The following is a 16,160-nucleotide window of genomic DNA, read 5'->3' as shown; positions in this document are numbered from 1 at the left end:
CGTAAATTTTTATAAAATGTTATTTTAACTGATAATAAGTAATATTTTTATTATTTTATGCATATAATATAAATGATTCCTTTCCTATTATGTAATAAAGGTATAAGAGTAGATTTACATAAACTACATTTTATATCCTCCTAATTTTTTCCTTAACTAAATAAAAGAGTTTTTCACCCCTCCACTTTTCATCTCTCCAACTAAACACATATGAAGGAAAATTAAATATTTTCTATCATCTCACTTTTCTATCTTCCAACCATTCTATCATCTCACTGTTCCATCTCTCCAACCAAACGTAGCGTTTACACAATGCAACTAACAAGTAACAACCCCAATCACAAGATATGCATAGAAAACTATAGAAGAGTCTTTTCTGGGGGAGATAATACTTAGGGAGATATTAATTGGGAAGTTAATATTAGCATATAGGGAAATTTTGAGTATAATTCAATGGTCTTAGGTTTAATTATATATATCAATCGCTCAATCTTATTATTTTTATCTAGTGAGAGACTTTTATTACTTAATTAATTAATTACATCACTCATACATGAATACTAGCATGTAACTCATGCTTGTGTGTCACAAACTTATATATGAACAAAAGCCCATCAAGGTAAAAAGAAGAGAAAGAAGATTGTGTCATTGACAATCTGGTGAAGCACAACCCAAACCACTTTTTTTTTATCTATCTAGTCAACATACAAATAAGTCAAAAAAAATTACCAAAATGCTACATTTGGATGCTGAGTGAGACCCAGAAAAAAAAAAACGCAATGTTTACTCAAAAATATTACAAACTTCTTTTCATATTCCGTGATTCTTAGCAACCCAAAATAACATAAAACCGAAAAAGTAAATGTGGATATAAAAAATTAGATACAAATTTTTTATCTAATTTTCTAACTCTTAAGTCCTCAATTTAACACTAAAAATGGCATGCCTTCAAAATGTGAGGAAATGGACTCAAAAAGAGTTTTTTTTTTTTTTTTTGGTATTTATCGGCAACGAATGTAATATTGAGTAAGTACATTCCTATCAAAACGGCTATTCTCTTCTTAGATTGCAACTATTCTCTTCTTCTTCCAAAACAGCTCAAAATTTTATAAAATAAGAACAAAGTACATTCCTATCAAAAAAGAAAAAAGAAAAAAAGAACAAAGTACATAATAAATGCACCATCTCTATCTCAAACACACACTTTTTTCAATTCCATGGCATTATGTGTCTCTTAAGTATATATGTTTAAATTTTTTTCAAGAAAATTGTGCAAGAAAACGAAAAAAAATTAGCATCTAGCAATGAAAAGAAATGATACTGAAATCAATTTTCCATTATATTTTAAAACGCTAATGAGTGCAAGTGATCTCCAATGTGTATATGCAAGTCACTTGAAGTAGCAGAGTGAATGATAGAAGATTTCAAATTTTTAGAGTTAGGGATACCGCATATGTGTATATTATCATAGGTATAACAATTGTAGATACTGTGACTACCATAAATGATAAATCCCTATCCAAAGTAATAATTGTAGAATGGATATAAAATTATATCATTGAAGTCAATTTCATGTCCACAAAATATCTTTCTCTGAAACTTGATCCCTACAGTTACTTTCAAATGCATAGTCCCATGGAGAGTCAAAAGGATAAGAAGATATCAAATTGAAATTCATAACCGCATATATGTAAATCCAACTCAAATCCATCAACAATAAAATGAATAAATGGCATTACACCCTTTGCATCAAACTATGTTCTGCTAACAGCTAAGTTGTGCATTTGTCAAGACAAGACATTTATATTTTTGTGGTAATTCAAAGGAAACAGAAGAAAAATTAACAATGATCTAGTCGTGTAAAATTAGGATATCTCCTCAAGAGTCAAGCATTAGTAGAGGAACCTTCAGCTTTTATAGAAATCCATTTAATGTCAAATGTCCTAAATAAAAAATGATGATATATAAGCCAAATTGAAGTACATAGTTTTATTAGAAAAAAAAAAATGAGGTACATAGATATCCAAAATGCAAAAACAAAACAAATCTTAATTGACAAAAACAAGGGGCCTAAGGATCTTACTGTCTCAAAAGAGATTCAGATGTTTTTGTTCCTCCATTTAAATCCCCTAATTTTAGTGGGTCTTGATGGAGATATCCAAACATAATTTTATCAAAAGAACATATGCACAGAAAGTTAATAGTGATGGTAGAAAATATCTTGAAATGCTTCCTTGGAAAATAATAAAAAGGAGACAAAGCACCAATAACAATACTCTAATATAAAAAGTAAATTTCATAAACTCAATTTAAACCCACAAAAAAATGAGAGGAAAAAATATATAAAATACAAATTTAAACACAAATTTATAATAAATTATGGAGCAGTTTTTTTTTTTTTTTTTTAAAGAAATAATTACAATATGCTGCTAACTCCGCAATTTGAACCCTTTTTTCCAAAACCCCAAGTACTTTGTACATGGGGAGGTGTCAATTCAGCTACACGGCCTTTGGCCAAGGATGGAGCAGTTGATGATGGTTTTTGGCCATGTATGGGCTCCAATATTGACGATGGTGTTGTTTTCCAAGGATCTATAGTCTTTTTGGGATTATATCGGTCCTTCCATTGCATTTAATGTCTTGTATCTTATCATATTTAAAAGACAAATTCTATTAAATTAAAGAAAATCTTCAAACGCATAACCATTAAAAAGAACAACTACAAGCTAAAAGCGTGCTCAAAGGTTTGCAAAATTTTAATTAAACAAAATGAGGTTTCTGTTTGATGTACTGTTTCGTTGACAGACTACTACCAACAATTCCAAATCCTTCAGTATAACTTTGAACCCACGTATTCTCACAATCATTATAAATGGTCACTTTAAAATTTGAAAACACAAGAGAGAGAAAGATTTACCAGAAGAGACCGAAAAAGAAGACCTAGAATAAAAATTTAACCTTCGCCAGAGGACCCAAGCACTTCAACTCTTCAAGTTTATGTGAGAATAACTGTGTATACTAATGGGGTGGCAGGGTCATGTGTGTAAGTTAAAACTTCAACTATATTCATTGGAAACTATAAAAACCTAAGATTAATATTCATAGAAACTGTACAATAAATAGAAGCGCTTTGCTTGCCATTGATTATTAAGGGGTATGGCAATTAGTATGATGTCTAAAATAATACATAGCCTCTGGTTCATTACATGCATATCCTATTTCTCTCTCTCTCTCTCTACCTTATGGACCCTCTCTCTACCTCTATCTCTCGTTCTTTTTTTTTCTTTTTTTAATGAATAGCAAACTCAGTGCATTTCATCCCTATAAAAATAGTAATGTGTTGCCATCTTAATGGCTGGATGCATTGTACCAAAACCAAGTTCTTATTGTAGTCTTTTTGGCCGGATGCATTGTACCCAAGCCAAGTTCTTATTATAGTCTCTTTGGTTTTCACATTTAGCAGCAAAATTAAGAAAATTTAATTGATACAACAACTCACTTAGCACAAAATTTTAAAAACTTATATGAGACGTGTGGCATAAAATTAGAACTCTAATTTGGAATTTTAATTTGAGTTTCTCTAAGTTTCACCTATTATTATATACTAGTTTGTAATCCCATACATGTGCATGGATACACTTAAAGATATACAATAAGATACATAATGTAATTCCTATATATATAATTTATGGATAGTCATTTTTTATATTTTGTTAACTCTTTAAACAATTTTGTATGGATATTGTTAGGTATCAAATGTAAATTGTCCATATATATTTTTTAATTATCATGAAGCATTTTTTTATATGATTCATTTATTCTAAACTCTTTGGTTTTTGTACTTAATAACTCACTTGGATGAATATTGATGATGTGGTCCCATATTTGATTCTAAAATTAATAAATAAAACTCTTTAAGAATAAATAATTTAGGACACATGGCACAAAATTGAAAATCTAATTTAGAATTCTAATTTGAGTTTCTCTTAATTTCACCTATTATTATTATTATTATTATTATTATTATTATTATTATTATTATTATTATTATTATTATTACTTATAAACTTGAATTGTTTTTAGTTCTACAAAAAAAAGGCTCATAAATATAAAAATAATTCAAAAATTACGTGTTTTATGGTTTACTTATATTAGACTCTTCGTTTTTTACACTAAATTAACTCATTTGGTACAAAAATTAAAAAATGTAGATTAGATGGGACATATGTCTCAAAATTAAACTCTAATTGAAATCCAATTTTTACATTGAATTAACTTACTTGGCGTAAAATTTAAAAACCTAAATTAGATGGGACACATGGTGCAAAATTACACTCTAATTGAATTCCAATTTGAAATTTAATTGGATTTTCCCACAGCTTTACCTTTTTTTTTTTTTTTTGATAGGGAGCTTTACCTATTATTATATATATAGACTAGCATGTAACTCAATGCATATACACAGGTACATTTAAAACCAATCATAATATATATATATATATATATATATATATATATATATATATATATATATATATATATATATATGATTTAGAATCTAATTGGATCTAGACTCTTCAGTTTTTGTACCCAATAATTCACTTGCCATAAAAATTAAAAAATTAGATAGGGCATATGGCACAAAATTGAACTTCATTTAAAATTTAATTTAGAATCTAATTGAATTTAGACTCTTTGATTTTTGCACCTAATAATCCACTTGACACAAAAATTAAAAAAATTAGATGAGACACATGACGCAAAATTAGACATGATTTAGAATCTAATTGGATCTAGACCCTTCGATTTTTGCACTTAATAATTCACTTGTCACAAAAATTAAAAAATTAGATGGGGCACATGGCACAAAATTGAACTTTAATTAAAATTCAATTTATAATCTAATTGAATTTAGACTCTTTGATTTTTGCACCTAATAATTCATTTGACACATAAATTTAAAATTAGATAAGACACGAGGCACAAAATTAAACTTCAATTTAAAATTTAATTGTATTTTCTCTCAGTTTCACCTATTATTATATATAAAGATATATAGATTACAACAATTTTACAAAAGGACACTACCTCCAAATTTAAGCAAAATAACATTAATTAACCGTAATTAATAAGCTCTGCCTTTGGTTAAATTTTTAACATTTCAGTCTTTAATCAGCCTCCATTCCCAAATAAACCTCTTTCATTAATTTCTAGCAAGATTAGAAGTTGTGGGTATAGGGTTTTTCACATTTTCATTGATTAAAGTACTTAATAATTCATATGAGATGACAACATTATGATTTAGGAAGGTGGGGAGGTTTTTTTAGTAAAAAGCAGGGACGGACTCAGGTGGGGGTGTAAGGGGGCCCGAGCCCCCCCTTGGCCCAAAAAAAAAAATTAGTAAGTAAATTTTTCAAAAAAAAAAAAACACATGAAGAAGACTTGGGCCCCCCCTTTCTTTTTAGCCCATCCCCCCTCCAAAAAACCTAAACCATCCCACGGCCAGCCCAGACATAATTTTGGTGGTGGGAAAAAGAGGAATGGTCATTGGTCCCCACTCCCAAGTATATACAATAGAATATTTTTCATTAAAGCTCCAGCTCTTGTGTTGTTGAGAATGAAGGAAGAGAAACAAATCCCAAGAGTCAAACTTGGCAGTCAGGGGTTGGAGGTCAGCTTCTTTCTTTCTCACTTCCTCTCAATATCATTCACCAATCACCACATATGTATTCTTCACTTATTTAGATTTCTTGGGCTTTCTTTCCTTGTTACTCTACGTTACTCTGTGTTTGTGACTCTCTCTTATATTATATAGATAAGAGAGATAGAGGGAGAATATGTTTGATTGTTTGTTGGCGGGTAGTTGTGCAATAATAGGGACAAGTGATAGAAAAAAACAAAGGGTAAAGTTAGGAAAAGTTTTTTGTGGTAGTGCATAATAAATCATATAATATAGTAAATTGTCACATAAATTTAAGAAAATAACAGTGATTCAGTTGCGCCTATTGTTAACTCATAATGCTAAATTAGATAAGTTTATAAATTGAAAAGAAGTGAAAAATACAAGATTTGTACATTGAAAATGATATAGTTTTGACATTTAGTTTGAATTCAATCATAGATGATTTTGAAATTTTAAAAAAGCGTCAAGTTTCCTTTTCATAAATGATTGTATTAAGAAGCAATAGTGTTTCGTGTCTTTTGTTTTTGTTGATAGTTGATTATATCTTAATATATTAAGAAACAATGATTTTTGTGTATTTGTGTTGGTTGATATTTTTTAATACTATATAAATGCGTATTTTAAAAATAAAAAAAAATCCGCTTAACTCTAGCCCCTCAGTCTGAAATCCTAGATCCATTCCTGGTAAAAAGGTTCCCTTTTTGGAGCTATTTAATTAGATGTTGGGTACAAAACTTGATTTGTAAAAGTTTTTGTTATGTCAGTGTTTGATCCTCAAAGTGTATGCTCAATATTATGAAATTTATTCCATTATCTTCCATTAATTATTAGCTCATCCAATTCTGGAAAGGGATTGATACACCATGAAACATGTTGCACAGCAGCACAGGAAACATTTAACCATTTTTTTTTAATTTTTACGAGATAGAAATCATATTCTATAGTCTAATATAAGGTATCGAGTGAATCATCTACTCGCATCACATGTTTTGTCTGCCCCAACTGCTATACAAAAAGTAAGTAAAATTCATGATGCGTGGCTTGTACTGAACTTTAAAAAAAACGCCATTACTTTTTCTTATTTTCTCTTCTTCTTCTTCTCTCTTTTGTCTCTTTCCTCTCCCCCTTTCTTCTCTGGGTTCTCCATCTCAGACCCAGATGACTTCGATCCATCGAACCCGTACAATGATCCGGTGGTGATGCTGGAGATAAGGGAGTACTTAGTGAGGGAGAAGTGGATCCAAATCGAGAAAGCCAAGATCATCAGGGAGAAGCTCAAGTGGTGCTACCGTGTCGAAGGCATCAACCATCTCCAGAAGTGTTGACACCTCGTCCAACAATATCTCGACTCCACTCGTGGCATCGGCTGGGGCAAGGACAGTCGCCACCCCTCCCTCCACGGTCTCTCTCTCATCATCATCTTTTTTTTTTTTTTTTTCTACAAAATGCTTTAACTTTGAGATTGAAAATATGGGTTTTTTTTTTTTAAACAATAATTTCATATATGAAGTGGGGTCTAGGTGCTTTGATATATAGATAAACTATTTTGGGTCAAAAACTATTTGGTTTCGTTTCCGCATTTTATGATACTTCTGTTTGGGTTCCGGGAAAGTAATGAGAGGAAAAAAGAAAAGGGTACTCCTTGATTCATGTTATGTTGTTCTGAATTCTAGAAGTTGAATAAACATTTGTGGAATTCATTCTGGGTGTTTGGAAAATTAAAGAGGGATTTAAGTGAATTAATTAGGAAGAATAGAAGCAAATGGTTGAGTCATGGGCTTCGCCGTGGCTAAGGTTCCGTTAGAGAGAGTTCTGAGATGGAGAACTCAGAGAAGAAAGGGGGAGAGGAAAGAGACAGAAGAGAGAAGAAAAAAAATAAAAAAAGTTCTGGGCGTTTTTTTTTTTTTTTTTAAGTTCAGGACAATTTGTCTTTTCGGACAAAATTGGTAGGTTTTAAAATGTTATAAACTTAAGTGTCGTTTGGGTATTGCGTTTCTGCTTTTTTTTTTTTTTTTTTGGGACTCGTGTCTGGTACGGATTATTGTTCATAAACAATAATTTTAGGCTCGTCAATTCTATCAAACGTGTGAACAGTAATCTTTTAATTATTATTTTTGTTGTTTTCAGCAAAATAAGTGAGTGGCTTGTGGAATTTATCAAAAAAAAAAAAAAAAAGACTTTCTTTGTACTGCTACTTGTTAAACCCATCTGAATCACAACTATATAACGACGATTCGTGAAAGTGAACAGACGCACCAAGACACAGAGAGAAAGAGAGAGATGGTAGAGTATTGTGTAACAGGAGGAACAGGGTTCATAGCCGCCTACCTAGTGAAGACCTTGCTAGAGAAGGGGCATACTGTTAGAACCACAGTGCGGGACCCTGGTATGTGTCAACATATGCTTGATCTTTTGTTGTACTGGTACCATTTTTTTTTCAAAGATTGTCCGCCAAAACAACAAATCATAGTATAACCATTACAAAGTTGTACCGTTTTTTTCTTCTTCTTTATTTGACAGGGGATGTGGGAAAAGTTGGTTTTCTCTTGGAGTTTAATGGAGCCAAGGAAAGGCTTAAGATCATGAAAGCGGATTTGAGGATAGAAGGAAGCTTTGATGAGGCACTACAAGGCGTTGATGGGGTCTTTCATGTTGCATCACCGGTGCTTGTCCAATATGACGACAACATTCAGGCAAAGTTACTAATTATGTTATGCAGTATACCAGTTTTCCAACTAAATTGTCATATGCACTTGGAAGTGTTAATATATTGGGTAGACCAAGAACAAATTTCCTAAATTGTCCAACTTAGTGACTATAATCTGACCGTATTGATTCCTTTACGGTTTTATTTTATCATCAGTGACATCAATTCATTTGATAAAAGACCGATGTAGGCTAGTGTAAAAGGGAAAAGAAAAAATAAAAATTATCGGCAAACGCACTGTTCCCAAAAGAAACAGGGTAAATAGGTGAAAATAGCCTTATCATTGTTTTTTGAAAAAATTAGTAATATACTTTTTTGGAAATATGTAAGGATCTATTATCATTTTTGAAATTCAAGTTTGTCGTGAAATATGAGTTCTTTGAAAAAATATAATCAGAAAAATTTTGAAATTTTTTTTATGGACTCCAGTTCTTTGAAAACTCGATTTCGCTACACTCGACTACTCAAAAAGTGGTAAATTTTTATATAAATTGCAGCATAATTTGCAAAAATGTGTTATTTGGTTGTTTTTACCGGGTAAATATCTATTTACACTAGACTATATAAACTGTCACACAAATATTTACAATTGATGTGATAATATTCACATTTTGACAAATAAAAGTGAAAGTGAAATAACCAATATGAAAAACGTGATATGAGAGAATAAAATCCAAAAGAAAAATTGCGCATTATAATTCTCCCAATGTAAAATGATGGTCAATGTCCAGTCATTAATGTCCTTGGTTTCCTGATTCTTTTTGAATGAAATACTAATACAATACAGAATTTTATAAATGCCATTAATATTTATGTAGGAAACTATGATAAATCCATGCATAAAGGGCACCTTGAATGTGTTGAGCTCCTGCTCAAAAGCGAGTAGTGTGAAACGAGTAGTGCTCACCTCTTCCTGTTCTTCAATAAGATACCGTGATGATGTCCAGCAGGTTTCTCCTCTGAATGAGTCACATTGGAGTGACCCCAACTACTGCGAACGCTACAATGTAATTACTTACACTTATTGCTGCATCATATATAAAACCACAAAGCTTTTGTTTTGAATGTGAAATGTAAAATGCACGTTATTTTTCTGTTGCATACGTTAAAGTCTTGCTGTCCTGCAGCTATGGTATGCATATGCAAAGACTTTGGCAGAGAAAGAAGCATGGAGGATTGCTAAGGAGAATGGGATGGATCTAGTAGTGGTGAATCCGTCTTTCGTGGTTGGTCCCTTGCTTACACCACAACCAACCAGTACCCTATTCTTGATATTGGCCATTATTAAAGGTTGAGTTTCACTACCATTCATTTGTTCCAATATTAATAGATGTTAATGTTCAATTTAAGTTGTTTTGCCCAACTAGTTCAATCCTCATCACCCATAACACAACAAGCATGATGGATTGAAAAGCAAGTAGATCACGAAGACATTACACTTTATAACCCTAAATTATACTGTTACATTTTACATCTTAAAATTTTCAAATGCACGTTTTGCATTTTAAATTATAACTGCTATTACGCTTTGCACCCTACCGTTAAGTTTGTTGTTAACTTGGATGAAAATTCAAAATTTAGGGTGCAAAGTGTTATAAAGAGTATAATTTAAAGTAATAAAGTGTAATTTATCTTTTGTTTTTAAAGTATTGAGAAGATGGACAATTAGGTTTTTTCACGTGATGTCATATTTTTCCTTCTAAGTTAACAGTAAACTTAACATTTGAGTACAAAGAGTAACAAGGGTCATAGTTTAGGATACAAAAAGTGCATTTGAAAAGTTTATGGTGCACAATGTAATATGAGGTATAGTTTAAAATATTAAAGTGTAATTTTTCCAAATTTTAACGCATTATAAGAAAGAAAAAGTTACATTTGTTTGGGCTCTTCAAGAGAAAAAAGTACTTCAAAATTGATTTGTAATCCTTTATATATATATCATATCAGATAAGTTTTTTTTTTTTTTAATTAAATTATTAAGTTCAACATCCTTTTTAACCTGTGAATTAAGTTCCAGAAGCTTTTTGTTAGGTACCAGAGGCGAATATCCAAATCTGACGATTGGATTCGTGCACATAGACGATGTCATAGCCGCGCACATATTAGCTATGGACGAAAAGAAGGCATCTGGCAGGCTTATATGTTCCGGCTCAGTAGCTCACTGGAGCCAAATCATTGAGATGCTAAGGGCCAAATATCCTTCATACCCATTTGAAAACAAGTGAGTGAAACAATGTCATATAATGACTTTATTATGTTTAGCTTGATAGAACATTCTGCAGAATCATCAGAAGGCTTTCTCTATAATATTAGTAATTTTAAAACTTTGCGTTGCATTAAGTAATATTGTAATGGCATTGTAGGTGTGGCAACGAGAAAGGAGACAACAACCCACATACCATGGATACCACTAAGATTGCTCAAATGGGATTTCCTCCATTCAAGACCCATGATCGAATGTTTGATGACTGCATCAGGAGTTTCCAAGAGAAGGGATTTCTGTGAAGTTTAAAATGTCCTTGACAAACTTTTCCTAATCCTTGCTAGTAACGCACGCTTAGAATTACCCGGAGAATAATGTATTTTGACCAATCAGTCATGAAGTCATGGGTCTCTTTTATCAATACTTTCTGCTAATTTGATGTGGAACTCTGCTGCATTCATCTATTTATTACAAACAATTTATAAATGAGATCAATTAAATCTAAATAAGGGTAAATTACAGCTTACCCACTTGTGATTAGCTGAAATTTAAGTCACTTACTTGTGGTTTGAAATTTGACACTTTTTGTTAGTGTTATATTTTCTATTTATTAGCATATTTTTTGACAAAATGTAATTTACTTGTAATTAGGTAGATCTAAGATATGTTTAGGATATCAAGAAGTATGTTAGTAAGACAAAATAAGTGGTATCATTAAAGACATGAAAATTGAACCAAGAAATAAGTGAAGAAAAAATGAAATAGTAAATCTCGACACAAGATTGACATTAGCATCTATCGAGACTTAATAAGTAATTCTATACATAAGCTCGACACCTTTCAATTTATCAAGTTACGCAAATTTAGAACTCTCATATCAGAACTCCAACCCATGATGACTTGGATTGCTAGGGTTTTGTTCACTAAACTCCTAAAGCATATAAAAGCTTCATTTTAAAGTCATAAAAGACATAGAGACTTAGATTAGAAAACTTATATACTCTGTGAGAAGTTACTATATTCTTGTATACTTTAGGGTTTTGTAACCAAATACTTCTAAATTTTCAATTTGCTTTGAAGTGAAGAATTTTGCATCCAACAACAAACATCAGTTGTTGGGAAGTCAGACACGTACTTGGATTTGTGCATATAAAAAGAAGTCTTTATAACATCAAGTTCTGTTAAGACATATGTGAATCATGTTAAGAACATATGTCATGTAGCTAGAATTGGCTAATTCTATGACAAAACGCACTTTACTTGTAATTGGATAGATCTAAGATGTGTTTAATACTTCAAGAAATAAGATTCAAGTTCAAGTATTGAAGCCATATAAATCTGTCCAAGAAACAAGTAAAGAAGTGCTAGATTTTAAATCTCAACAGCTAGCTCGACAGATAACATCTATCGAGGTTTAAAAAGGATCTTCAACCCAATGCTCGATAGCTGCTCGATAGTTGCTCGATAGATAACCTATCTATCAAGATTTACGAAAATCAGTTTTTCAGATTTGATTTTACATATATCTGTGAGTACTTGTTTAAGCCTTCTTTTCTCACAACTCTAAATATATATAAGGATTATTTTAAGGGCCGTCAAAGACGGCGCAAGTGTGATGTAAAGTTTTGTTCATGCAAATTGTGACCGGGGACAGAATTTGCCCTAGTTCATCATTCTCTTGAAGAAGCTGCTACATTTGTACGTCGTTGGGTTTTGTAACCAAGGAGCTTCGTGATCTTCATCGTGATGATGAACTGAAGAACTTTACAGCCAACATCTTTCTTAAGTTAGTACGTTAATCACGTACTGGGATTCGTGCAAAGGAGTAAGCTGCGTATTGGGATCCGCACATCGATTAGTTAGTCACGTACTGGGAGCTATGCATTGAAAATGAGTATATTGAGGTAAGGGTTCAACTGTAGGTTGGTATAAGGTACTGTGATTCATTTACTTGTAACCACTTGTTATGATAATAATGGATTCTTGAGAGTGGTGACCTTAAAATCACCCGGTGGTGTTTTTTGCCTTTGAGGTTTTCCTAATTCGTAAACGAATCACCGTGTCAACTTTATTTTTCGTTGCATATTAACTTAGTTGGTGATTTGTTTGTGCTACCACGCATTTTGCATGTTAATTGGATTAATTAATTAATTGATTAATTTATAACAAGGGGTCAATACGTTCTTGGCTTATCAAGTTCAATTGGGGACAGAAATAAATGTTCAACTATAGGTTGGTATTTTGGGATAGTCTAGCGTAGTGATGAAATTCTTTATACTTGTAACTGTTTGTTCTTGATTAGTAGATTATTGGAAGTGGTGACTTGAAAATCAATAGGTGGAGTTCTTGTTTTGTGAGAGGTTTTCCCCATTAGTCACAAATCACTGTGTGAATTTAATTTCTTTTGAACTTTAATTTAATTGGTGATTTGTGTGCGTCTCCACAATTTGCATGTAATGACCTAATTAATCCACTTGGGTAATTGAATTAATTAAATGGGTCAATTTATAACCCAACAAGTGGCATCAAAGCAGGCATACTCTAATTAGGTTTTAATCTCTGTTGTGTGATCCATTGGTCCCTGCTGTCTTGGATCATGGACAATTATTGATTATTCCTCCTCTTTTTGATAACACTAATTATACATACTGGAATGTACGCATGAGGGCTTTTTTTCCTCGTAGATGTAAGAGTCTAGCTAGCTATTGAAGTGGGATGGACAAAACCTACTGAGCCTCCTGCATCATGGGATGATGATAAGATCAAGGCTACTAACTTCAATAGTAAAGCGTTGAACACCTTGTTCAGTTTTGTGACGAATGAAGAATTCAAGAAGATCTCATCCACTAAAAGTGTTAAGGAAGCATGGACTATCCTTTAACCTATAAAGGTACCAAAGCTGTCAAAGGTTCTAAGATTCAAAGGCTGACTACAAGTTTTGAAGAAATTAAGATGGAAAATGACGAGACATTCGATGATTTCTATGCCAAACTCAAAGACATTGTGAATTTTGCCTTCAACTTAGGTGAAAGGATTCCAAAGCCTAAGATTGTAAGGAAGATACTCAAGTCTCTTCCAGAGTGATTTCATGCTAAAATCACTGCCATTGAAGAAGTAAAGGATATAGAAGAAGAAGAAGAAGAGTCATTAGAAGATGAAAATTCCAAATTTAAAAAGCTTACATCACCAGAAAATTCAAGAAATTCATCAAGAATGCAAATTTCAAGATGAATGAAAAGGACCACAAGAAATCTGGATTTACTCCAAAGAAATCACAAGATAAGTTTAAAAAGCGTAACAAGGAAGGTGGATAATGTAACAATACTGTTGATGCCTCATAGCGGTTGACCACCCATCGCGGCGACGCTAGCACCTTCTAATGCTAGGCTCTAAGCTTAGGTGTTTGTGGAAGAGGAGTGAAAGGACCTCTAGTGTGTGACTTCAATTGAGTCAATTTAACTATCAAAGGTAAGTGAAGTCACCACCAATTATTGAGTTTTTTCTAAGGTGTGATTGGTCACCTGACTTAATTTAATTTTATTACCAATCTTAGGCTAAGAAAAAAATGTCATTTTTCCTAATCTAATATGATAAAAAAAAAAAATATTAATTCTTGAGTTTGAAAGTCTGGTTACATGCAGGGAAGGTGTTAGGCACCCCGCAATGCTTGTCTGAAAATAGTCCTTTATTTTGGTAAAATCTTAATTTTTTGATATTGGTAGTTAAAAACAAGCTATTGGCATTAGCTTTCGGGGCTTTAAAAGAATTTGGCTTTAAGGTTTGATTTTGGAGGGAGTGTGGTCTCCATCAATGCTTTGCTAGTACATTTTTGGAATTTTTGCCAAATCTCCACAACGAAAATCCAGCAGCATTTTGCCTTATTTTTGTGGTGGAAATTTGGCAACATTTCGCCTTTGGTGCATCATAGCACTTAAAACACTATTCTCATCAAGCTTTCACTGTGAGAATATAGCAACAAAGGTGCCTCATTTTCATGGCAAAAATCCGGTAGAGTTTCATGTTTGGTGTGCAATGGTGCACCGGAAGGGTTTCGTGCCTGTTTATACAATACACGTCAGCATTTTAGTACTAGGGCGAGCCGAAGCTCACCAAAACATCAAACATGTTGATGCGTGTTGTATACACTAGGAAACCAATGTCACTAGCTGACATGGATCAAGATAATCACACTGCGATTATCATGCACATAATGTAGCATAAATATGCACCTATAGCAGTTACCTTGAGCGTATTACCACACTACAAAGTCAAGAGCACCCATGATCACAAGAGGGTTGTTCTCCTAACCATGGGTATCCATCATACAAAGTGCACGACAAAGGATACAAAGAAGGAAGCCTTAATCTAGATACATGGTTCCATGGAATAGGCTAAGAGAGAGAAAGAAAACTACTTGGGGAGGCTAAACCTCCTAATCTACTAAGCATTAACCTTTTTGCTTGCATTATTGCCCTTTTCATCTTGCATTTTTGCCCTTTTCATCTTGCATTTTGGAAGTTGCGCCCTCACTTCAAGCATGTACATGCAACAACAAAGAAAACAAATCCAACAGACAAGCAAAAGAGATAACAAAGAACAAAGGAAGCACACAAAGCGGCAGACAAGGAAAATAAAGCACACAAAAGGGGCAAACAAGCATGTTATCAAGAAAAAGAGGGTGTCCTAGAAGGACAAATGTGGGTTTGGATTTGGTGTCCACAGTTCCATTATATTGGAGTACGAATGACACATGTGCCATCAAGCAAATTTCCTAAAAGGGACTCAGGATCTCATGTACAAAAGACGGGTGTGAACTCGAACAAGATTATGAGTAGGAGACTCACATTGAGGCTAGGGGAGCTGCCTAGGGCCTCCCAATAAGTCTAAAGTCGCAACAAATTTTACAGCATGAGGGGAAAATTTGTTAATAGTGGATAATAATATAGTGATAATGGTCAACTTATATGAGAATCAATAATAACCTACCAACTAAAATAGTTCATACTCTCTCCTTCTTTGATTCAATTTACCCACTGTCAACAATTGTTTTGGCACTTATTGTTAACAATTACTTAGGCCACTCTTATGGACCACATCGACTCCTTCACCAGTCACCACCATTGATAAATCAAATCAAGGCTAGTGTTTTTCTATTTGGTCAAAAAATTGATTTGCTTTTTTGTTTTGTTTTGTTTTGTTTTATTTTACAGTGAAATCAACACTAAGAAAACTAAAAAAGCATGATATTGATTTCTAGGGTGCGTTCATGATTTGATTCAATTTATCTAAGAAAAATATTAGATTCTCTGTTTTCTCTGCTTAATTTTGATATATGTTGTTTAATTTCACCAACTTGGAGTCCCATAAAGCACACTACTCTCTCTCTCTCTCTCTCTATTATTTCCCACCTATCCCACCTAACCCACAAAGTCTTTGCCTCTCACTTTCCCCTAACCCACAAAGCCTTTGCCTCTCTCTCATCCCTCAAAGTCTTTGCATCCTTTTTTTTTTTTTGACAGTTCAAAAGCTACGAGGAAGAGAGAATATGATGATGATGATGAAGATGA

General features: G+C 32.7%; 1 protein-coding gene across 2 annotated transcripts; it reads left to right on the top strand.

The window, feature by feature from the left end:
* The first annotated feature begins 6,667 nt into the window (after positions 1 to 6,667).
* LOC142632165 (tetraketide alpha-pyrone reductase 2-like) lies at positions 6,668 to 11,140 on the top strand. 2 transcript variants are annotated; one of them, XM_075806577.1, is made up of 8 exons: positions 6,668 to 6,699; positions 6,836 to 7,084; positions 7,934 to 8,069; positions 8,204 to 8,376; positions 9,209 to 9,397; positions 9,518 to 9,680; positions 10,422 to 10,611; positions 10,754 to 11,140. In XM_075806577.1, the coding sequence occupies exons 3-8, from the start codon at positions 7,964 to 7,966 to the stop codon at positions 10,893 to 10,895; spliced, it is 963 nt and encodes a 320-aa protein (XP_075662692.1). In that variant the 5' UTR covers positions 6,668 to 6,699; positions 6,836 to 7,084; positions 7,934 to 7,963; the 3' UTR covers positions 10,896 to 11,140. The 2 variants fall into 2 exon arrangements, with proteins under 2 accessions (XP_075662692.1, XP_075662691.1); XM_075806576.1 differs by lacking the exon at positions 6,668 to 6,699 and having other exon boundaries at positions 6,722 to 7,084.
* The last annotated feature ends 5,020 nt before the right edge of the window (positions 11,141 to 16,160 follow it).

This window comes from Castanea sativa, chromosome 4 (assembly GCF_040712315.1).
Source record: "Castanea sativa cultivar Marrone di Chiusa Pesio chromosome 4, ASM4071231v1".
Classification (NCBI taxonomy): Eukaryota; Viridiplantae; Streptophyta; class Magnoliopsida; order Fagales; family Fagaceae; genus Castanea; species Castanea sativa.
Note: the sequence above shows the minus strand (reverse complement) of the source record. Positions and strands in the feature narration are given on the sequence as shown.

Bases quoted from the DNA above. Each gene is read 5' to 3' on its own strand.
- LOC142632165 (XM_075806577.1), top strand. From the start codon at position 7,964: ATGGTAGAGTATTGTGTAACAGGAGGAACAGGGTTCATAGCCGCCTAC. The intron at 8,070-8,203 runs GTATGTGTCAAC...TTTATTTGACAG, and splicing joins AACCACAGTGCGGGACCCTG to GGGATGTGGGAAAAGTTGGT. The intron at 9,398-9,517 runs GTAATTACTTAC...GCTGTCCTGCAG, and splicing joins ACTACTGCGAACGCTACAAT to CTATGGTATGCATATGCAAA.